Genomic DNA, 24,728 nt, shown 5'->3' with positions numbered 1-24,728 from the left:
TGAGAAAATAAATTCCAGGTCATAGCACATGTTCCTTTTATTTAAATCCCGATACTTTCGATCCCCATTGACGCTGAAGAGTTCAAATTGAGTGTTCACTTTATGTTTTTTCCATTAGTTGACGAACACAGTTGTTGAAGAACTGCTGAAATCCTGTCAATTAAATTATTACAAATAAAGTCCAATCGAAGATTGTTACGAATAATAAACGTTCCTTGCACATATCACAGTATTGTGAGCGGTGATAATGTTTAGAAAGAAATGTAAGCAAAAAGTTAATATTTTGTTTTTTGTAATGAGTACTAGCCTTCTGCTTACATTTTGTTCCTTGCACATGTATACACAGATTCAATTCTCCTTGATAGATCAGAGATGCTAGTCACTATCTTAGAAAAATGCTTATGAAAACTGCTAAAAAGTTCACGGTAGGAAAATTTTTATGCAAATTTTGAACACCAGTATGGTTGGTCGTAGTGGTGGTGTTGCCTAGCTTAATGATATAATTCTAACCTTTATCAAGCGATTCTTGATGTTTAGTTTCGACTCCCTAGTCCTAATGTAGTATAATTCGTAAGTGATTTGCAAAGAAATTCGATTTGATTTGTGATTTGCGAAGAAATTTATGCCCAATTTAACCTCATTTATGATGTGCTTAGCTGAAAATAAGTTATTTGATAATCCTTACATCACCCAATATAGAATCCTGGTGTACCTTACTCTTTTTGCATTAGAATTAAATTAAATTTTTCAATCAATTTTCCATTGTTCTAATACAGTGACTGATAACTCTGATCTATGAAGGAGAATTGAATCTGTATATATATGCAAGGAAATACGTTTATTACTTGTAACAACTTTCGAGTGCATTTTAATTGTAATAATTTAAGTCATACGATTTTTGCAATATCTTTAAGAAGTTGTGTTTGTGAACTAATGGAGAAAATCATCATGTGAAGACTATCTAAACTCTTGAGGGTCACGCCCTCAAAAGAAGATATTACATTGTTGTAACGGGGATCGAAATTATCAGGACTTAAATAAAACAAACTTACGCTAAGTACGTGGAATTCGTTTTCTTATCTTTGTCCATATTAAGTACACGTTTAAGGAATGTGATATCGTATAGTTTTACTAAAACACAATGATGGTGGTGATGATAACGTTCTCTTGAGACGCTGAACCAACTGCAAAAAACAGCTTGTCGCTATTTATTACCGTTTTTGCTCTATGGCGATAAACGTAGAAACTAGACACGGGTGATTTATACCACTTCCGATTTGACTAGAGAGTTGGCCTAGGCTATGAAATCTTTTCTTGGGACTTTAAATAGATTGAAGAAAGAAAGAAAAAAAAAGTTCCCGAAATCTTTTACCGTATTACTTTATAAAAATTGAATTGAAATAGGTAGTAGTAGGAAAATTTCAACCACTTCCGGTTTCGGCAGTGTGTTGTAGATGGTGACGACACGTTTTCTTGAGATGCTGAATCGACTGCGAAAACTGCTTCATGATATCTCTTATTGTTTTTGCTCTGACCTGTCGACAGACATAGCCGGTTTATAAGACTTCCGACACTTATGCATAACATAGTTTGAAAGTCTAATAAACGAAGAGTTGGTGCCTAATAAACTCAAAAGATATTCACCTTGCTTTCCCGTATACTGTTATTCAGTTTTTCCCAAATACGATTTCAACGTAGAATTTTCGATAGCTGCTGTCGGTATTATCAAGCAAACAACAGGAGTTTAGTTGGGATACGATGAATGGGAATTGATTATATTGTTAACAGCTATAAACATAAAAGTATGAGGAGTTGCGAGTAGTTATGGCAAACTCAACAAGGGCTTGTTCCCTAAAAATGTGATCTGAACAGTCAACATAATCGTCCATTAATTTTGGAAGTATATTTTAAAGAAAGACGAACGATTTCCAGCACGAGAAATGTCTGCTGAACAGCAGTTTAGTATTAATACTTCAAATGTAATTTTTCAGTGTTCAGATTGCACTAAACTTTTGTTGGGTTCATTCTTACTACAAGGACCACCTCATATAAACACCTGCGAAATATAAACATCGTAAGGATTTCAGTGAAAATCTCTAACCCATCGTGCTGCTGCTTTTGTGGTTGTGAAGATGGTGAAAGTGCTTTCATAACTATTCTCCTGCGTGCCCCTGTCGGAATTTAATTTTGATTCTTTTGTTCGAATGAAAAAGGTCTGGCATGCCTGTCTTTCGATGAACGATGAAGAAATTTTTTGATCACTTCATGATTGTTCTGTTTTGTATCTTTTACGTGTTTTGAAAGAACTGATCTTGAAGCACCATTTGTTTTGATATCAGGAATTAATTATTTCAGTTTGGAGTGTACGGTCTTCTTTGATATGTCTAGTTTTGGTACGAATATAAGCTTCATTAGAGACATACGGAATCCAGCGGATTGGTGAAGAAACTATTATATTCTACTAAGTTTTCCTTGTGTTCTCTGGGGATATTAATCCTGCGCTAAAGTTTGCTTTCTCAAAACGTCCAGTAATTTATTTGAAAATAAATGAAATAAAGACTGCTTATCAACTTTTTAGTATTATCTATTGTTTTTGTATTGTCCGTTTTAAGCGGTTACAATCTTGATGTGACTTTTTTCAAGCACCAGCATTGCATTTTTTTCGATCCTTTAAAATATTGATTTCAGTTATTCTATCATTGTGACTGGAACAAAGAATTGAGGCTGTGACAGAAATTCTTCCGAATGTTAACTTTAGATTTATTTGAGTGCGCCAAATTTGCTGGTATGTATTGGGTACTTGTTGTATCTTTGTGGTACACCTTGGTATTGAATTTGTTTATTTATTACATATGATCAGGTCCAAGAAACTTTATGCTGTTATTATTTTTTTCAATTTCCTTAGTAACTTTGATGTTAGGGTGTCACTCCACATAAATAAATCGTATTAGCTACGAATTGGTACATTTTGTGCATTGTAATTTTGGACATTTTAAAATCTCGCTTTCAAGATAACACCACTACAGATGCCAAAAGTTTGAATAAGGGATTTCCAATAGCTAATTCGTTAGCCTGCTTGTAAAGTTATACGTTAACTGGACAATGTCGTTTCCTAGATAGCACACAAAAAGTAGTCTTTCTTCAATTATATTTATGTGAATTTTGTGCTTTGCTAACGAATTTCGGGTATAATCAAACCATGGTCAATGATAACAGGAATCGAGATTTACATATTCTCTACATGTCATCTACCTGAATTTTGTAAACAGAAAGTCCCCAGAACTGAAATAATAAACCTCTTGGTGTGCTGTCTGAAAACCAATGTTTTCCGGTTTTCAGATAAATTATGAACCCAGACTGACGGACTATCTATGGGAAATCCCTTATCCCTATTTCAGAAATATGCAGTGCTCAATCAGTTTGAAACCGAATTTTTCAATTGCAATTTACAAAATACTACCTATTCATGGTGATACGATTTACTTATATGGGGACGAAGCTTAGTGAACATCCAAACATCAAAGTAGCAAAGGAAATTGAAAATAATAACAGCATAAAATTTCTTAGAGCTGACACACTCAAATAAAACGAAAATCGGCATTTTGAAGAACTTCTTTTGCAAAGTTTCAGTTCTTTGTTCAACGATAATGAAAGAACAATGGAAATCAACGTTTTATTAAGCACTGCGAAGAAAAATGATCATAGTATTGATACTTTAAAATAATAGTTACATCAATATGAAACATCACTCAAAACGGATAGTCAAAAAACAGATGATACTAAGATATTGACAAGCGTGCCCCTATTTCACTCGGTTTCAAATGCATAACAGAGTTTCCAGGAAGCATAATTTTAACACAGCGTTAGTGCCTTGAAAGAACATAAGAGAAAAGCTTCATTAATGGTCTGAATTCCATTAAGTTGATGCTTGTTCAAGACACACTATATAGGTATAACGAAGATAAGCCTACACACGAAACCGAAATAGCTCATTTGTGATGCCAAATACAACAACGCCTCAACGTAAGTTCTTTCAAAACATGCAAAATATAGATCATTGACAAATTGGAAGTCATCAAAATTCTTCATAAGACTAGTACACGATACTTTCTTTTAAAGTAAGAAGAAAACGTAAAATCCGATATGAGCACTCAGGAGAAAGTTGTAATAAGAAATAACACTGACCCCTTTTACCATCATTGCCAACCACAGAAGCAGCTCAATGGGTTTAACAGTTTAAGCGCCAAGCCTCAAAATCAGATGTTTTACTCCGGGGCCAGCAGCGTTCACTGGCTTATTGAAAAAAGATTTGTACAATACATTGTGAAAACTCACACTGGAAGCTTGAAGATATTTGTATTCGCAAGTGTTCATACGTTTATGTATATAGTTATTACCTTTTAATTAATTCTATCCCCACTAAACCTCATTTGTTAACTGAGTTGACAATGCTCACAGCATCTAGCGAAAATTCCACGTTGAAATGATTTGTGGAAGTAACAGGATAGAAAAAGCAAGGCTTATGTTTATTTCACCAGCAAAAGTTGTTGAATTTATACATTTAAGGCACGTGTTCCTCTCGTATCGTTATATTATACGAGAAAATTATTTCGTTCTGACAGAAAATACTGTATTGATGTCAATTCATTTAGAAATTATTTTCTAAATTAAATTTACAAAAGTGAATACACTTTTGAAACTTTTAAACATGACTGTACAACAAGGCACATTTGTTTACTTCATTGAACACTTTTCTCATATTTTTTACATAACTTCTACATAACTTGAACTAGAAAATAAATCTCTGAATAAAGCAACAGGTTATAACAAATATGAGTTATGAATTGGAATGCAGGACTTAAAACTGACGAACACTGGGGCAAGTTATTAGAAAGCCTTAATCTGTAGCTGAGTTTTCTACTAGACCAGGGAGCGAAATGGATTTGTGGTGTTTAGTTTCACTTTTGCCAATTTTTGTTATGATTGGCTGAAACCCATTGGATCAGCCAATCAGCGTTCAGAACCAATTTCCGGGAACCTATTACATTTAGATGCAACTTTTTTTTGTTTTTACAGTCTCTCATGAAGCCAATATGTTCATTTAGTTGGGGAAACTGTCTTACAATTATTCTAAAATAAACGAAGCTTTGTTCAGCGATTTGTTTCCTAGTTCAAGTTACTTCAGACAGCAAAAGTAATATGAACCAGTTAGTTACTTCTACGCTTACCTTACGAGAACGGAAGAGATAAAGAAACAAAAGCTGTTTTCTTTCTTCATAAAACGAAGACAAATAGTAGCAAGAGCGAGATATCTCTGCGTTAACACGGATAACGTATTATGACTTTAAATTATTCTTACCCTTTGGTTTAACTTTAAGCACTAGTTCACCACAGTTGGTTACTTTTGCATCTTGCAAGGGACGGCACATCCGGTCAACTGGAAGATTTTCAACTTGCGTCACTACCTCCTGGCCTGACAGCACTTGTCCAAATACCACATGGACTCTGAAATAAGCAAATAAAGAACAATAAGAGACAGAAGTAAAAGAACACATTTTCAAAGTACTAAATACTTATGCTCTAAAGTGGCAAAAATTTACATTTCATCACTCCTCTATTTCGCCTCATCTTGCCAATTGAGAATACAAGACTTACAGATATCTATTTTACATTCTCGAAGAATAAGTCACATAACCGCTATTAACAGATTGATGGGTGTTGCAAAAATTGAAAACACTAATTTGCGATCACTTTAATGTGTAATTTACTTTTATGATTTTACAAATACTTGCTAGCAACAGTAGCTACTTAAAGTTCCTTGAAACCATTAATGATAATTGTATTTATATAGAAGTTCCTACCACACAAACACTGGCAACAAATTTACATTGTTGTTATAAAGGTGCTTTTAAATCACCGCTAATATTTGTATCTCATTATGATCAACATTAATAGAACTGCACAATTTTTAAATGCTAGAAAGGTATTTTTACGAACTATAGAAATAAATTATACATGGAATGATTTATAATTATTATTCTTACAACATTCGTCAATCTTCAAATAGTGGTCACGTGTTTTATTTTTCAAGAATTTAATGAAGAGACCATCTGTAACTCTCGCAGCCTCAACTGTCAAGACGATGAAATTCTCAAAATTTCGAAATGAAAATTAAATCTTTCAGGTTAACGTCCCACGATTATGCCCTTTAGGCTAAGGGAGACGACGATTACAGGAGGAATGATGATGGAAGAATTTGTGGAATGAGAAAGTGGAAGGAAACGGGAGTACGTCGACAAAACCCACGGACACGATTTTGTTCACCAGAAACTTACTTCACCGGGGATCAAACCACGGACCCCACGCACCAGAGGTAAGCGCTCTACTACTGAGTCACCGCCCCCCCCCCCTTCAAGATTACCAACTGTAGGCAGTAGTCGAATATAACTTTTGCCACTTTGATATATATTAAGTACAAAGCATTTTCAAAATTAGTAATAAATTACAACAGTGTACTAATTTAGAAAATACGTCACCAATTAAAAATTATACTAATTAAAAAATTCTGAACAAAATTTGTTTAATCATCTACTCTGCTTATCACTACTTGGTTTTATAAACAAAAACTATTATATTTTAAACACGACTAATCATATACTAGTATACAGAAAATTAAAAGAATATTTTATAATGAACATAAAATCTTAATCCCATTAAATTATAATATAAAGCACTATTATTTGATTACCAGACGTATTGCTATGCATTTACCATAAATTTATATTATATGAAGTAAAGTATGCTCTAGCCCTAAAACAGTCAAAAAGCGAATTTTCACGCTGAAGTTGTGCATGTCCAATTGAGAAGCTAAGTATATTCACGTTAAGCTGCATCTATTTGAAAAAAATTAAATAAAACTCGTTTTAACACTTCTGCTAGAGAGGATAATGAACTAATTAAACTGTATGGGTTAGGAGTTTCTGATATTAATAATGTTTTAACAAAAACGACGAATAATATTTGAGTATCTAAACTAACTTTACAATTTGTACACGTACCTTATATATTAAACGCATTAAATGAAAGAGTGCGTTTACAACTTATTATAATTAAGCATCAATTTATTATTCTTAAATGATTTTTCAATCATTTCCGTTTTAACATTTCTTCTTGGTCATAAAATTATAAAATGCAATTTAATAACAAATATTGTGGTTATTCACCGAAGTGAGTTAGCATAATTTTTCAAGCAAGTCACATAATCTTATTGATACTTTTTTAATTTAGTTTTACTATTTCCAGAAACTCTGAATTTTTATACAGATAAAGACTGGATGCCGACATTTTTCCTAAATTATCTCTATCAATGAGTCTTACCATTGGAAAACGTTTCCATGCGCAGAATTTTCTACATTCGTTACCAGTTAAAGCTACCAGAATATAATTATATGATTCAACATACCACGACATCACACTTTCATATCGAACCTTAGCAAACATTTTTATTTGAAACTACAGCTTCACGAAAATTCAATATAAATTTATTGTGATTAATATTTTAATCATAATCAATTTAAGCCTCTCGTGTAAGCTTAAAATGTGTTAATGATCTATATACATTCAATCAATGACACTTTCGCTGATATGAAAGTGTGTTCAAATAAACAATATACAACAAGAAATTGTTCCCTATATATATATATATATATATATATATATATATATATAAAATCCAGTACAGCAGAAATAAATTGTTATGAGATTACGACGGCTGTTCACTTCAATACTAGAATTTGATACAATTACGTGCAATTCTTACTTTTACACCAAGTAATTAAGGAAGTGTAATTTATAATGTTACACTTCTCATTGACTTTTCAATAGCATTATTTATCGCGGTAACCTATGTTAGTTATTATCCAAGACGGCCTAAGACGAACCAATGTGGTAAATGGAGAAGGAATTATTACACATTTTCTCGTGAATGACCAGATCATTTCTACTGGTCCGAAAAAGACAATTTGAAAAACTCGAAAATGAAGGTATGTAGCTCGCATGTACAGTTTTGAATGTAAATTTGTGAGAAAGCAGGATGCTACAATGCTGAAATGATAATTCAATGATAATATTGAGCCTCGTTCTAAGCAAGAAGCAAGTAACTGTTCATAAAATAGCAGGGGAAAAATTTCATTTGTATTGGACGAGTTGCAAAAAGTTATCTACGAGCACCTATACTTCCGCAAGGAAGTTTCTGAGACAACTGACTGATACGCAGAAGTAAGAGGTTGTCTTTATTCTCCCTACTGTACAGACTTCCATTTATTTAGTAACAAATATTTGGGCGTCAGGTACTTTTAGTCAGAATATTATATTATAACGTGATCTCACAACGTTTTAAGTAATTCACGCATCAGGACAAACTCTTCTATTTGGTTAATGACAAACATTCCATGATGTAAATAAAAATTATGCTGAAAATAAAATGTATTCACTGGCCATATTTCTTTCTTTGTCTTAAAAAAAAATCCTGGTTTTGACGTGAACAGTCCTCAAATATACTACAAAGCGATTTAAAATAATCTCAGTACAAATAAATAATTGCAATGTTCGTAAAATATCAATGTGCCAATAAAAGTGGCCAAAAACTTTTCAATTTCAGCTGTTTTAATACTAATTACGATTATTTTAAATAATAGTGTAACTACAATTATAAGTAAAATAAAACTGAATTATACGTACCCATCCAAATGAGGGGCTGGTTGCGTTGTACTACAACAACAAAACAGTATTAGAGAGAGCCAACCCTATGGACAGATATGGCTGTAGCTCAGTACCAGTAGTAGTGACAGCTCACAAGCCCACAATCTCTACATTATACAAAAATAAAACAGCATGAATATCACAATCTTTCATTCCGTTTCATACAGACCATCAGAATGACTGATTTTAAAGTATACTCTGGGTCACAAATTTGTGCCTGAAACATACATTACTTCTTTCAGAGAGCAATTACACATACATAAACGATCAACCTTTGGGTGAGAAGTGAATTTACACGGCATTCTAGGGGCTGAATAACTACTCCTGACGAAAGAATGAAGCATGCACAGATGTTTCACTGTCGCGTTAAAACTTGTATTTTGTACTTTTTGGACTTGTACTTTTCTCACTTGTATTTGAACAGTGCACTCATTCGGTGCGTAAAAACGAATGTGTATAAGTAACAGATTTTATTTAAAGGACGTAAGAATATTCGTTATGATAATTTTACTTACACATCATTTAAAATTCTGGTATGACTTGAAAATGTCTAGTTTCAGCTCTCCTCTGGAGTCTTAGAAGGATTTTCTGATACGGAGTACGTCCTTCATACTACGTTTTAATTTTTTTTTTATTTTTTCATTTTTTGTTTTTTTTAATTGTGATTAAGCTCAAAAAGAGATGAACGATAAACACTTACAATTCTTAACAGGAATCACAATTGTATAAGCAAAATTAGCAAAATCCTTGAGTGTCCCAGAAATTTATGAATTAAGGTCACTTTCTCTTCACTCTGCATTGTTACAACAAAATGTAAGATGGGAAACCGTCTCCAAATATGCTGTTTTCAATCTAAAGTGAAGGAATTTTTTAAATCGGATGAGCCGTTTGGGCTGTACACTCTTTATGTGCCCAATGTTAAATGAAAATGCAACGTTGCCATTTACTCAGACCCACAACATAATGCGAATGGAGGCATATTTGAAGTGGGGGTTGGTCATTGACACGTTAGCGTAAGAAACAGTAACTTCATCCATTTATGTTGTGGGTCCAGGTAAATGGCAACGTTGCATTTTCATTTAACATTGGGCATATAAAGAGTGTACAGCCCAAACGCCTCATTCGATTAAAAAAAAATCCTTCACTTTAGATTGGAAATATCATATTTGGAGACGGTTTCTCCTCTTACATTTTGTTGTAACTGATAATAACAGTTGCCCTATGTCAGGGAACTTTTCTGAGACACCCTGTAATATATATACACCCAGAAACAAATGATTTAATTGTTCTGTGCCCCAGGTAACATAAATAATCTTGGAAATAAATTTTAAACCAGTGCAAATAATAAGGTCAAGTTGACTCCATTTTGCGACTTTATGTACGCAAACAACATTTGAAACAGTAGATTTATAGACCTAAACTGAATGCAACAAAAATGAGCAATCCAAAATCTACAGTTCACTGAAACATTGATACGGAAGGCGCAGGATCAATCATCGAGCACTCACATGCTTCGGTGTCCAGGTTAAACTACAAATCCACGCCTCACGTAACTTAAGTGTAAAACTGACTGCAAGATTTGCCAAATTCTTTAAGGTTCTTCCAATTATTACGATCTACCTTAAACGTTATTTTTCCTACTCCTAATTAAAACCCAGGGAGTGACAAAAATGGTTACGAAACTGTGCTTATGCAGATTAAAAGAAAATATATAATAATCATAATAAATACAAATGAAAGCACCATGTGTTGTTTTTTAGAAGGTCATTTGGTACTCACCTTTTGAACCTTTGGTACCGATCTTTTGGCGTCCTAAGTTCTTAGCATTTCTTTTGGTGACAGAATCGCATTCTACTTTATCTGTTTTGATTCAATTATTGTATTTCGTAATTTGGAACTTCTTAAACATTTTTTCACGTTTACTTTTTGCATACACTTTAATTAGCCTTTTACATAGTTATTTCTAATGCGCAAAGTCAATATACCTCTCTAACGTTATATGTTATGCACGGTGTTACTGAGTTTTTTAGACAGAAAAGTACAAGATTTGGGTAATAAAGTACAGCTTGCAGTTTTTTGTTTGTTTGTTTGTTTCATTCAGTCGATGTTCAAAAATTCTACTTTTGCTATAAAAACTGAAACCATAGAATGATGACGATATGACCTCACTATCTGCTAAGGTTTAAACATTATTGTCGATTAACATCTTAATTATGTTACTTTTCGAATATCCTACATGTAACAATTTTCAAAGCGTTAACAACTATACAATTCACAGACAGACTGCAATAGAACTGAATAATGAACGTTAAAGTATACGATAGAAAATATGAATGAGATTTCAAGGTTTTCATATTATGATTCTATTCAATTCCGGACAAAGAGTTGATTTTCTACAAAGTATGCGAGAGTAACACAGTGTGGTCCAAAAGTCTGAAACAAATACTGTATGCATACGCCGACCACCCAGACATCGAAATGGTTATTGTAAGTAGGAACAGTTTTAGGTCGCATGGCCAAGTTGGTTGCCATCTTGAATTTAAGTCCAATTCTTTTGAATGGAAGGGGAATCGTGCGATTTATCGATTGACAGTAACAGAAGTTCAGAAAAATGTAGTATCAGGTTTTATCTGAGAGTAATGGTGTAGTTGATAATCAGGTTTTCTGAAGGAACATTTGGAGATCATGACTCTTAACCCTTTTATATATATATATCACCATACGTGTGTATTGTTTAAAACGCTCATATAGTATCTACTATTATTGGATTTTTTCTTGTTCAGTTGCACATGCACTCGAAACAGGTCACATGGTTTTGAGGAGCTCGTCAAGTTTGTGGAGGTCATGACGTTCAACCTGTATACGGCGCACCCAGCCTTCACCTTGTATGAATGTTCATCAGGGGAGTTGCCAGAATGTGATTTCCCACGTTCCAACTTCTATTAGAATATCAGGGATGAAGAACCAGTCTCTAAATTAGTAAAATGTGTGACCGATTTATCCCTTCTTCTGCAATGCGTACAACACTTAATATTTTTCAAGTGATTTTGAGATCTGTACATTAACACAGGCCGGTCCAGAGGAGCCTAAGTCTTTGAAAAAGGGATTTTTTCAGAAAATCCCCTTTTTCTTTGAATTTCCCTTTTCAGGTATATGATACGTACATGCGAATGGTACCGTCTGGAAGGTTGCTTTATACTGAAGAGAATGAGGTAGGAATCAAAATCCTAGGATAAATAGTGATGTCTTAGGAAATTTTTTCATTACGTTTTCATTCAAGATTTCTGGGTTATTTTTGGGATATTCATCGCACAGTAGGAAATATTCTTATCCTCCTTAGTTTTCAAATTATCAGATTGATATTTTGCAAACGCACGGTATACACACACACCACGTAGTATTTATCAAGCGATTTTGAGATCTGTACGTTAACACAGTTCTGCTCAAGAGAAATTTAATGTTTGAGAAAGGGATTTTTTTTTTTTTAAAGAAAAATTTACCATTTCCCTCGAATTTCCCTTTTCAGGTACACGATACGGGCATGGGAATCGTTCTGATAGTTGCTTTATTCTGAAGAGAACGAGGTACGAACCATGATCCTAGGATAAATAGTCATGATGCAGTAGCTGCTTGACAGTCTAAAAGGGTGCGTAGTCGGATAAGGCGGTGAAAGGTGCCCTTACACGGATTGCTATGATATTTATACCAAAGATACCCCATATCCAAAGAAAACTTTGATCACAAAATCAACTTCAAATTCCTTCGAATTTCGAAGTTATTGTTGAAAATTCGAAAATAAAAAATTGTTCATATCTCGGAAACAATTTAAGTTACTAGAATGAAACAAAATAAGAATATACTTTGTTTCAAGGGCCTTACCAAAAACAAGAAACAATGTATTTCGCCCTTCCAATTTCTAGCGAAACGCGGTTCGAAAATATTCGAATTCAAATATTTTTGCTTTATGTTTTAGTGATTACCTTCCATTTTCCACAATATAAGCAGCAGTAACTCACCTATAATATATTTTGACCATGGTTTGGTACTCGCGGTGCAACTTGGTGTAAAATAAGGAAAACCAAAGATGGACACGCCTGGAAGATATGCAACCCAAGTTACGACATACTGTACATGTTTTGGCCGGCACGAATATTGTCAGAAGTCAAAGATGGTCGAGTTTGAGTTTTTGACTCGTCATGAATGGTTTTACCTGACAGTATAGCTCTCATAATCGTACCTCTTCCAGAAATAGTGTGAGAACAGTAGTGCTATTGATTTTTAGTCTACCTTAGTAGGATACCAATTTTTGAAATCGTGATTTACAGAAAAAGTTTTTGATTAATCCTGCATATGTATACTTATATATAATGTACAAAATATAATGCACAAGATGATTATAATACAAAAATATTCAAAATGTTTTCGCAGTCTTTCCCGTATTAGAAAACATTACAAGGAAAATGAAGGATACGGTAAGTGGAACTTTCAATCTTTATCACAATGTGCCTTTCTTACTGGAATGACAAGACCTGCAACACACAATCTGCTTAAAATCTCTGTACGCCAAACAATCTTAGCAAAGTATCGAGCACGTGAAAGGTAATAAATGTTTGTAACGACATATGAACAACATCAAACTGTTCGATTCCCGTGTGCACATTCACAATAACACGGCTTTAGACTCGAATACCCAATTTTACAGAGTAGTTACAAAATCAATATAACCACCCATATGCTTTTCTCCTAATAAGTCAAGATCGTATCTCGAATTTAATGTTTTTTTTTTTCTTTCTTCAGGAAATGGAGACTGATCCTGTTATCTTCATTTATCACTGCATGAGTTGAGTTGATTTTGAATTTAACGTCATTTTCTGGAGTGAGACTATGTGAGACGTGGACCTACTGATTAACGTAGAATCCGAACCACACGAGCTCCCGCCGGAAATCGAACCGGGGTCCCCCACGCCTACGGTGCGTACGTTAACCGCTTCGCCACGAAGGCAGCTCTCGTTCATCATTTCAGGCGAATAGGAAATTGCCTGAGACAACTGATAGGAACCTGAAAAAAGACCTTAGGTCTCTTTCTGTCAACTCTGGGAAGTCCAGGACGTCCGCAGATGTGACTTTTGCAAAAGAGCTTGTACGTCTGTCCCAATCGTGCTCTTCTTCTTCTAATCCTAATGTGTTCTCTGCGATGTGCTGTCGTTCCATTTGTTGCACTTCTTTGTCACGACATCGTCAGAATTAAGACGATTACCATAAATATTATGCATAAAAGAAGCTATCCGGCATGACAATCCAACCTGAGGAAGTAACTTGCTGTCCAGTTGGTGACCCAGAGGTCAATACTTGTGCAAGAATGCCATGAACGGCCTCAACAACCCAGCGAATTTTTATAACATAGTGGAAAAAGTTCCCCTCAGCCATGGCCAACTGCCTGTGCTTACCTTTCAGTGTGGGCATTAAAACTCCATCAGTTCAGTTGTATCCCGAGAGTCCGATTCACACAAACATCACCTTATGCCATGAGAGTCACTAGCCCGTTTGTATCTTGAAACACACATTTTACTATTGCTGCGTCATTTGTGATTGCAGTACCTATGTATATGGCCCCAGCATATCCACAATATAACCAGTCGTAGTATAAATAGTAAATGACTTACATATAGGCTTTTTTTTTTTTTTTTTTTTTTTTTTTGTCCAGGGTGTAACGTAATCGACACATAAATGAAAATATTGTAAATTAATATTAGAAACTTGATGTGTTATAGAATGAGGACATTTACGCTCACCTGTAATGTGAGCGCCTCTAGTGGCGATTCTCTGATTTATAAACCTTCTTCCTTGATGTAGAAGGAATGACCGCCATTGTGGTTTCTGAACTATGTGAAGAACGTGGTGGCAACGACTCTCCTCTACAATCATGAATTTTCATGATTTTTCGGCAATGAATATACTCTAAAGCATGCTATTTTGTAAATCAGGTTTGATTCTTAATAGAAATAACTTTTCAGGCGATGCGTTTGGCAATTTCGGATATTAGGAGAGAAAAGAATTTACGTGATTTCTTGCTTCTTTCGTGCCATGTTATATATATTTAAATTACATTTCTTAGTCCTCATGTCTATAACTAGTGTCTATTAATATTTAATATGCTTATTATATATGTCTTGTGTATTCATATATGTTTCTTTTGTGCTAGTAGCTCTACTAAGGTAATTTTGCTATTTAAGAATTTTCTTGTTAAACTCGAGCCAACATGTGTTAGTTTGTTAGCTTCAATAAGCTTTAATGGCTGTTGACTGAACTTATTTAAAGGAACTTTCGAAGTGAAATTAACTATTAAATCGAACGAACCTATGAGAGACATTCTATATTTAGTGTTGTGGAAATTTAAAATTGAAATTGTTAAAATCTAAGTGAAAATAGAATTACAGCCAAAGAACATTTTTCATGAGTATTACCTATTTATCTTCTTGTTGTTATATATATATATATTTTTCTGTTACTAGTTACAATAAAAAGAGGACTAAACATAGATAGTGTCAATCAAACTATTTCCATGCATATCTCATTCCGCCGCCACTTAATTTGTATGAGCAAACAGTTTTTTTTTTTCTTTCTTTCGGAGTATTTTGACCTCTAAATCGCTACATACAAATTATATTTTAAGTTCAGAAACCACAATCGCCTTGTGTTAGCTTTGGTAAAAAGGGCTACACATTGTGCGTGCATGGAAATAAAAAAAAAAAAGAAATTAGTAATTATTGTGAAAAGGGTAACATGGCACGACGAGAGAATTTACTTATAGAATTTTCTGATAGTGAGAACATGTCTGATTATGAAAGTACAGTAGAAGGATCTGAATTGAGTGCAGGTAAAGATGAAGGCCGCCTTAGAAATGAAATGGAGGGTGCTTGTAATGTAGGAATTCAAACCACATTTCCAATTACGGAACATGTGCCAGTAAGGGGTGCGTGTGAACCATTAAATTGTTTAAATCAGTGTGTAGGTAATTATTCAGAAGGGAGTTCTTCATCTTATAATGAAATTCAAACTACAGGGTGCGATTTTGCGCCGCATTTATTACGAGCTAATCAATTCAAACCGCACAAAATAATGTCTACCTTTTCTCGAATGCAAATGGGTGCTCATGCTCAAACTTCTAATATTTTGCAAGGGCAGAGAATTAGCATAAGAAAAGTGGGTTCAATCGAGGAATCACAAGTAAGAAATATTCATTACCCCGAAACTCAGTTTCATGGTTGTATCTTATCTGAATCTAACCCGCATTTTCTTAGGTCTAACATTGAAAGAAGTCAAAATTTAGATTCACATGTAACTGTTAATATGCCTCGTGGCACAGAGGTAATTAGGGGTGACACTGAAGAAACTCACGTAAAACAGCCTTATGCTGATATTAAGAGTACTAATTTATTTCAAAATCATTTGAGTAATAATCTTGAAACTGGTAGGCCTATTTTAGGTAATGATAACTTAGGTTTCACTATGGCTAGACCCGCCTTAGCATGTGACTTTCGAAAGCATGTATCCCAGAGTGCCTATGTTGCATTGCAGAAACAAATTCATTCTTTACCGGTGGTTGACGGAACTGAAAGTCATTCTTCTTTTATATTTTTGGTTCGTCTAGACGAAATAATTAGACGTCAAGAAATGACTATAGAGGTAATTTTAGTTGCGAGTTTAGAACAAACTCGTGGTGAGTTTAACCGCACCTTATATTCCTTCTTGAGTATATCTAATAATTGGGGACAGATTTGTTCTAGTTTGCTTGCAAGATTCGTATCTACAATTAGTAGAACACAATTTGTGAGTCAGTATTTTTACAGAATTATGTTAGAGCACGAAAATATGTATACCTTCTTACAAGAAAAACTAAGTATTGCTAATGTTTTGGGTCTTCACTATGACGATCATGTGTTTTGCGACATAGTAACAAATTTAGTACCTCCGCATATTTATGCAAGATATTTCACAAGTCAGATACCTACTACTGTACCCGAGCTTATGACCATTGCTCAATCTTGCGACCACTTTATCAGGTATAATAATGATTATAGTAAATTAAAGGGGAATGTAAAATTCGCTCAAGGTATTTTGAACTTTTCTAAACCAATGGATGTTTCGGATAAAAACTCTTCACCTCAAAAATCCCGTATGGAAAGGAATATTAAGTGCTTTAGATGCAAACAAACTGGACATTTTCAGAACTCCTGTCCTTCCTTACCCAAAGTTACATCTCAAGGAAAATTCTTACCTCGAACTTTGTTAAATCATCTAGAAAGGGACAAACAAGTGCTATTTATTCCAGTAACAGTGGATGGTGTTTCAAATTCTTGTATTTTGGACTCAGCGTCTTGTGTAAATTTGATAAGTAGAAAATTTCTGAACCTTATACGTAATAGGGTACAGGTAAACATTATACCCACCAACTTCACCACTGTGGGAATAGGTGAGACTGTTGTGACGCTCCATCAAAAGGTCAAAATTACCATCAAAATTAGTGATACAGACTTTCACTTGTGGTTTTACGTAACAAACTCTACCCATTTCGATCTTCTATTGGGAAATCAGTTCATTTTGGACAATAAGGTTATTATAGACATATCCCAAAAGAAACTTATTATCACCACGTTAAACCTAATAGTGCCTTTACACTGGAGGGAAGATTTAGTGCCTGCTAACGTTGTACGTTCAGATATTTCTTCCAGTGAGTTTAAATCTGTGTTTAGTCAACCAAAATCCACCTATTCCAAACCCAAGGCGCCTGTTCAAAGGAAAAGGAACTATCCTAGTAGCACCATACGGAGTTTGAATGAGGATCCTAGGAAGGAAGGAAGGAGGGAGGAGGAGCCAGTCCAAGGACAAACCGCAGGTAGCACTATTCCTAATCAATTATGTTGTTTTAATAATGTTTTCAATTCCAGGGAATTATATAAGGACACCAATAAAAATTACGAATTGGTCGAGAATGAAAATAATGAGGTAGATAATATTGAAATTTCAGATAGTTTAAAAGAGAAGTATCCTGAATTGGTAGAATATGTTCAAAATTTATGTAATTCCTATTCAGATGTTATCTCGAATTCTTTAGGCCAAATTAAAGATTTTACTTATGAGATAGAAATGGAAGATCCCACACCTGTTAGATTACAACCGTACCAAGTTACAGGAAGTAAATTAAAAGAACTGGAATCCCATATTGATGAGCTAATAAAAGAGGGCGTTTTAGAAGAGGTTCCCTATTCTCCTTATTCGTCTCCATGTTTTTTGGTGACGAATAACGATAAATCTAAACGTTTAGTTGTGGCCTTCTCAGAAATTAATAAGAAAGTTAGGGTAACCAGTTTTCCTAGCCCACATGTAGAGGCTACTATAGCCAATTTAGGCCAAGATACTCTGTTTTCTCGGTTAGATATTCGGAAAAGTTTCTTTCAGATGAACATCTCTGAAGAAAGCAAGAAATATACTACCATTTGCACGCCCACTCGCTTGCTTGTTCATCGTAAACTCCCAATGGGGTTTAGATGTAGTACGTTTGTTTTAACTAGCCTTATGCATAAGATCTTTGGTGATATGATAGGTAAAAACTTAGAAGTATTTTGTGACGATTTTCTTATACACACCAAAGATGTTGAAACGCACAAGCAAATATTAGAAGAAGTGTTAGAAAGATTGCGTAAATGGGGTATAACTGTTTCGAAAAAGAAATTATCATTATTTCAAACAAAGATAAAATTTTTAGGATATGAATTTGAAGGTGGCTTTTCTAGAATAGATCCCGAGCGTGTAGAAGCTGTGCAAAATCTACCTCAGCCTAAAAACAGGAGGGGCGTTAATCGCATTTGTGGTTACTTTAATTATTATAAGAAATACATACCGGATTATGCCGAAATTATGGCTCCTTTGCATAAATTACGTTCTGTAAAGAATAAATTTCATTGGGGACCACAAGAACAGGAAGCCTTACAACGAGTAAAACAGGCTTTTGTAGATCATGTAATTTTGCGTGTGCCTGATATGGATAAACCTTTTGTTATTCATTGTGACAGCTCGTTTAAAAGATTTTCTGCAATTCTTTCGCAGTATGATGAGGAAAAACTTTTAAGACCTGTAGCTTTGTTTTCTAAGGCTGTTCCTGAGTCCGATTGGTCTAAGAACATTTTTGAATTGGAACTTAAATCTCTCTGTTTGGCGCTCCAGAAATTTGAAATGTATTTGATTAAGCCTTGTACTATATTTTCTGACAACTCTTCCTTAACATGGCTATTGCGTAATCACAAAAGAATGAGGAAGTATGGAACGTTAATTGAAAAAATATCGCGATTTCAATTTAAAATTATTCATTTAAGAACGTCTCAGAACTTTTTGGCAGATTTCTGGTCTAGAGTTAACAATGGGGTGGAATTTCATAATTTTAACGATCAATATAACGAAATTCAAGATTTTAAAGGACAAACAGTAAATTTATCTTTGGCTAATTTCTGGAATGCACCTGTGTTCAGTCGTCCTCTTAAGGAGTTACAAAGTGAAGACCAAGAGATAAAAGGAATTATGGAGCAGGTTAAGCAGGGTCAGCTTGCTGACAAATATAAAATAAATGACGGCATTCTTTTTGTCAAAACTAAAGGAAGGAAGAATCAAGGATGGAGGATTTTAGTGCCTGAAGCCATGAAATACAGCATCATGAAATTCTTTCACGAGGATGAAGTGGGCGGATGTCACACCGGCTTTTCACGGACAGCAGCCAAGATTGCCCAAAGATGCAGTTGGAAGAATTTGTTCCTTGACGTTCGCAAGTACGTCCAAGGATGCTTGCGATGTCAGACGTGCAAGGATGGTAATAGGAAGAAACAGGGTGTTTATTACTCCCGGAAAACAACCAGACCTAACCACTGCTGGTATTTTGATACCGCCGGGCCGTTCCCAAATTCAGGACCGTTCAGGCATCTATTCATTGTTTGTGACGCTGCATCCAGGTTTGTGATGATTGAACCACTAAGATCTTTAAACTCCAAGGTTATTTGCAGTAAGCTGGAAAACCTTTACTTTCTTCTGGGAATTCCTAATAAAGTCGTCCACGATCGTGCGCAGATCTTCACAAGTTTCTACATGAAGCAACATCTTTTTAGCCTTGGTATTCAGGACATTACTACGGCTCCCTACTCACCTAGCAGCAACCAGGCGGAGAGACAGATTCGATCGATTAAGAACATTCTGAGAACGTATGTTAATGAGCATCAATCAGATTGGGCCCAATACATCAAGAAAATACAGTATACGCTCAACATGTGTGTCTCAGAATCGACTGGATTTGAGCCGGCGGAGATCTATCTTGGTCGTAAGTTGTCCTCACCCTTGGATGTTCTATGGGAATTAAATTTGGAAGAACTAGATGGTACTCCTGATAAAGAAGAGAAAATGGCGAAACTTGTTGAAAACATTGATCGATCTTGGAAGAGAAAGCAGAAATGTTACTCTAAAACCAGAAACTTGCCAAATTATCATAGAGACCAGTTAGTTTTGGTAAAGAAGTTCCAAAAGGCCTCAATTATTAAACATTTTACTCCTAAGTTAAGTCCTTTATTTGAAGGTCCCTTTAAAGTTTTGAGCAAACCTAATTTAAATACATTGTGGTTGCAAGAGGTTGCAAATCCTAAGCGTATCATTAAGAGAAATGTTAATCACGTTAAGCCTTATAATACAGTAAGCCAAACGTAAAATGTAATAGAAAAAAAAAAAAAAAAATTTTAAAATGTAACAATAATATTCTGTACAGTTATTTTGTGTGTTTTTCATTTTTGTATTTTCCAGATATCTAGCAGTGAAGTGTATAGTGTCTTAGTGTAGTGAGATGTGAAATAGTGTATCATCTTATCATAATACCGCGGTATTTCATCCATAAGTGTTGTGTCCATAAGTTGTAAGTGGTCGTCGCTGGAATTACTGTATGTATTATATTTTTTTTTATTTTTGCAATGGTCATAGTCTATTATCCTTTATGTGCCGATTAACTTCTGTAGTCTAAAATATATATGTATTTATACATATATATTTTTGGCGGGGACAGGGAATTTTTATGTAACGTAATCGACACATAAATGAAAATATTGTAAATTAATATTAGAAACTTGATGTGTTATAGAATGAGGACATTTACGCTCACCTGTAATGTGAGCGCCTCTAGTGGCGATTCTCTGATTTATAAACCTTCTTCCTTGATGTAGAAGGAATGACCGCCATTGTGGTTTCTGAACTATGTGAAGAACGTGGTGGCAACGACTCTCCTCTACAATCATGAATTTTCATGATTTTTCGGCAATGAATATACTCTAAAGCATGCTATTTTGTAAATCAGGTTTGATTCTTAATAGAAATAACTTTTCAGGCGATGCGTTTGGCAATTTCGGATATTAGGAGAGAAAAGAATTTACGTGATTTCTTGCTTCTTTCGTGCCATGTTATATATATTTAAATTACATTTCTTAGTCCTCATGTCTATAACTAGTGTCTATTAATATTTAATATGCTTATTATATATGTCTTGTGTATTCATATATGTTTCTTTTGTGCTAGTAGCTCTACTAAGGTAATTTTGCTATTTAAGAATTTTCTTGTTAAACTCGAGCCAACATGTGTTAGTTTGTTAGCTTCAATAAGCTTTAATGGCTGTTGACTGAACTTATTTAAAGGAACTTTCGAAGTGAAATTAACTATTAAATCGAACGAACCTATGAGAGACATTCTATATTTAGTGTTGTGGAAATTTAAAATTGAAATTGTTAAAATCTAAGTGAAAATAGAATTACAGCCAAAGAACATTTTTCATGAGTATTACCTATTTATCTTCTTGTTGTTATATATATATATATTTTTCTGTTACTAGTTACAATAAAAAGAGGACTAAACATAGATAGTGTCAATCAAACTATTTCCATGCATATCTCATTCCGCCGCCACTTAATTTGTATGAGCAAACAGTTTTTTTTTTTTTTTCTTTCGGAGTATTTTGACCTCTAAATCGCTACAAGGGTACGATTTTTATTCATACTGATTATTCGACCTCTTGTCATGTCGAATATATTTTCCATCAAAGATTAGTACCAAATGGTCAAAAGTATTGTAAAGGTTTGTTGCCACAATAGGTTTTACAATTGTTATAAGCTCTTCTCGCGAACAGGCCGCCTCCAAACATTTTTTTTTTTTTTTTTGACGTCACAACAGATGCACACATGTTCGAAACTTGCTATTCCCTTTCCAGACTTAGAATTGCAGCACTAACACTATTCGTATTGCTAGTGAGCAGTTAACAAAAACGTATCAGTAGTTAAACCACAGTTCGATTATCAGCGGTAGTAGAGCTCTCACGCAGTTTCTGGAAGAGGTGAAATTATGAAAGTTATACTGTCATGTAGAGATATTCCAAAACATGTATGTCGTAACGTGGGTTGCATATCTTCCAGGCGTGTCCAGCTTTGGTTTTCCTCATTTTACACCAAGTTGCACCGAGGGTATCAACCCATGGTCGAAATATTATAGGCGAGTTATTGCTGCTTCTACGATGGAAAATAGAAGGTGGTCACTCAAACATAAAGCAAAAATATTTAAATTCGAATGTTTTCGAACCGCTTTTCGCTAAAAATTTGAAGGATGAAATACAGTTTCTTGTTTCCGGTAAGGCCCTTGAAACAAAGTATATTCATATTTTGTTTTATTCTCGTAACTTAAATTGTTTCCGAGATTTGAACAATTTTTGATTTTCGAATTTTCAACAATAACTTCGAAATCCGAACGAATTTGAAGTTGATTTTCTCACCAAAGTTTTCTTTGGGTATGGGGTACCTTTGGTATAAATATCACAGCAATCCGTCTAAGGGCACTTTTCACCGCCTTATCCAGCTACACCCTACCTTAAAAATCCCAAAATGGTTTGTTCAAAGTGTCCCCCTGTCATAAGTCAATTTGAGTGTTGTGCTCTTTTTCCAGTCTGCATATACCCGACGGAAGATGTCAGGTACACTTAGGTCGAATGCTGTTGCATGGTTCGTGAATGCGCTGCAGTAGGTGATGAACGACTCGGATTTTCACAGCATAAACCACTGCTTCAAGTTACCTCACAGATCGAGGTTCAATGATATGAGGTCGGGGGAATGTGGTGGCCATTTCCCGATGATTTGTCCACGTCCCCGTGACCTGCGTGACACTCTTGCACCGTGTTGGCGTAGTGGATCCGTTATCTTGTTCGAAGAATTGGAGAAATGACTAATCGGAAATACAGTTGGCATAGTCATCGTTCATACGAGGGGACGCATCATGCGAATACTAACTTGCAACCTGAGATTAGAGGTCCATAAATTCAACAAAAGATACAGGACCGGTCAGTATCGAAATCACCTTGTTGCGGAGCGCGAAAGTGTGCGTAACACATATGACCAAAAATTGCCCCCACTCATAACAACCATTTCGGTATTTGTTCAGTCGACACACCCATACACCATCCACTTATAGCATTTCCCGTAAGTCACTTGGAACTGTGCACAACTTACTAATACCGTTATAATTGTGATTTTCCAGATACTATTTAAGAACCCCCACTAATACAATGGTTAAATGAAGCTGCCTTTGACAAGCACGTCTTGGTTTACATTCACCCTGGGACATTGTCTTCATAAGCCTTCAGGACAAATACACGCATTATTAAACTGAAATAAACAGTGAAACTGCAATTTAAACACAACTTTATAAACAGGCTTGACGTTGAAAATATGCAATTCATTAGAAGTCACTGTGCAGTGTTTTAAATTCTGAGCACACATCAATATTCACGAAGTACACAAACTACTTTCATTGCACAAAATACATAATGTTTGTGTTCTGAATCATGCTTTCAACTGACAAGTGTAACTTACACCGCAAGGACACAATGATTATATGAAATGTCAAGTGTTTATAATTGTGTTCATCAAATATTCTACATTTCTGGGCTTGTGGCTGTCTATTAACTAAGCTAGAAATGTTATAAATATATTTAAAAGTTTTTCGTTCTTAAGCACCACTAAATTAATACCTTGAAAAGAAATATATTTTCAAATTATATACATATATAATTGCACTTATCTATTTTTTAAACATTCAATGAATAATCAATGAAATTTAAGAAGACAAAAGAAAAAAAGTTGCTTTTTAAATTTGTATTTTACTCTCTTTCACAAATTACTTTTGGTATATAACAAAGTAACCAACTGTATATTTACTAATTTCACACATATAGAGCGTGCATCAACATACTTAAAGGATACAAACTCACCACTAGGTTACGAGATGTAAGTATCCTGAAAATTTCAGGGAAAACAAAAACTGCTAACAGCCAAAACAAAAAGAAGTTTCTTCAAAGTTTTCTCACACGATTAAAAACCAAATCTAAGAGACTATGTCAATATAAATGAAATCCCAATCTAAATTTACAACCTACCTATTTATGAATGCTACTTCTCTCTTACTAGTTAGACTAATCAGGAAGATGATTTCAAAGAATAACTTTCTAACCCGAAATACGTATTGCTACTACAATACAATTTAGTAGCTTATTATATATTCTCACTAATTAAAAGGTTGTGAAAATATATAACCTTTCCATACCTTCTATGATTATCCAATTTGTTACATTTTGTGCAATTTTTATCAAAGTAAATTTCTTCTCTCTGATTCACTTTTGATTGTATTTTACATATTATAGGAATTAATCTAACTCACGCTTAGAAATATAACATTATTACTTATAACATCAATTGATCACACATTAAATTTGAAATATTCCATTCTATCAAATTTGGTTCTGCTCACGGATAGAATATCCACACAAGGTAAAATGCCTCAACATAAAACTGATCTATTTGCAGTTGAAACGCATACTTGTTCCAACCCGATATCTACGGGTAACAGAATTG

General features: G+C 34.5%; 1 protein-coding gene across 3 annotated transcripts in view; it reads right to left on the bottom strand.

Moving 5' to 3' along the window:
- Positions 1–24,728, bottom strand: part of LOC145678665 (uncharacterized) — a 203,779-nt gene that overhangs the window by 153,647 nt on the left and 25,404 nt on the right. For 2 of the 3 annotated variants that reach the window (XM_081749049.1, XM_081749048.1), the window contains exons 4-5: positions 8,740–8,769; positions 5,360–5,505 (exon numbers count right to left, since the gene is read on the bottom strand). In XM_081749049.1, the coding sequence (XP_081605175.1) occupies positions 5,360–5,505; positions 8,740–8,769 (176 nt within the window). The remainder of the gene's footprint in view (positions 1–5,359; positions 5,506–8,739; positions 8,770–24,728) is intronic. The other variant, XM_081749050.1, reaches the window with a different exon arrangement.

The sequence above is a fragment of the Thermobia domestica genome, chromosome 2 (assembly GCF_964235325.1).
Source record: "Thermobia domestica chromosome 2, izTheDome1.hap1.1, whole genome shotgun sequence".
In the NCBI taxonomy this organism is placed as follows: Eukaryota; Metazoa; Arthropoda; class Insecta; order Zygentoma; family Lepismatidae; genus Thermobia; species Thermobia domestica.
This window is presented reverse-complemented; position numbering and strand designations above follow the sequence as displayed.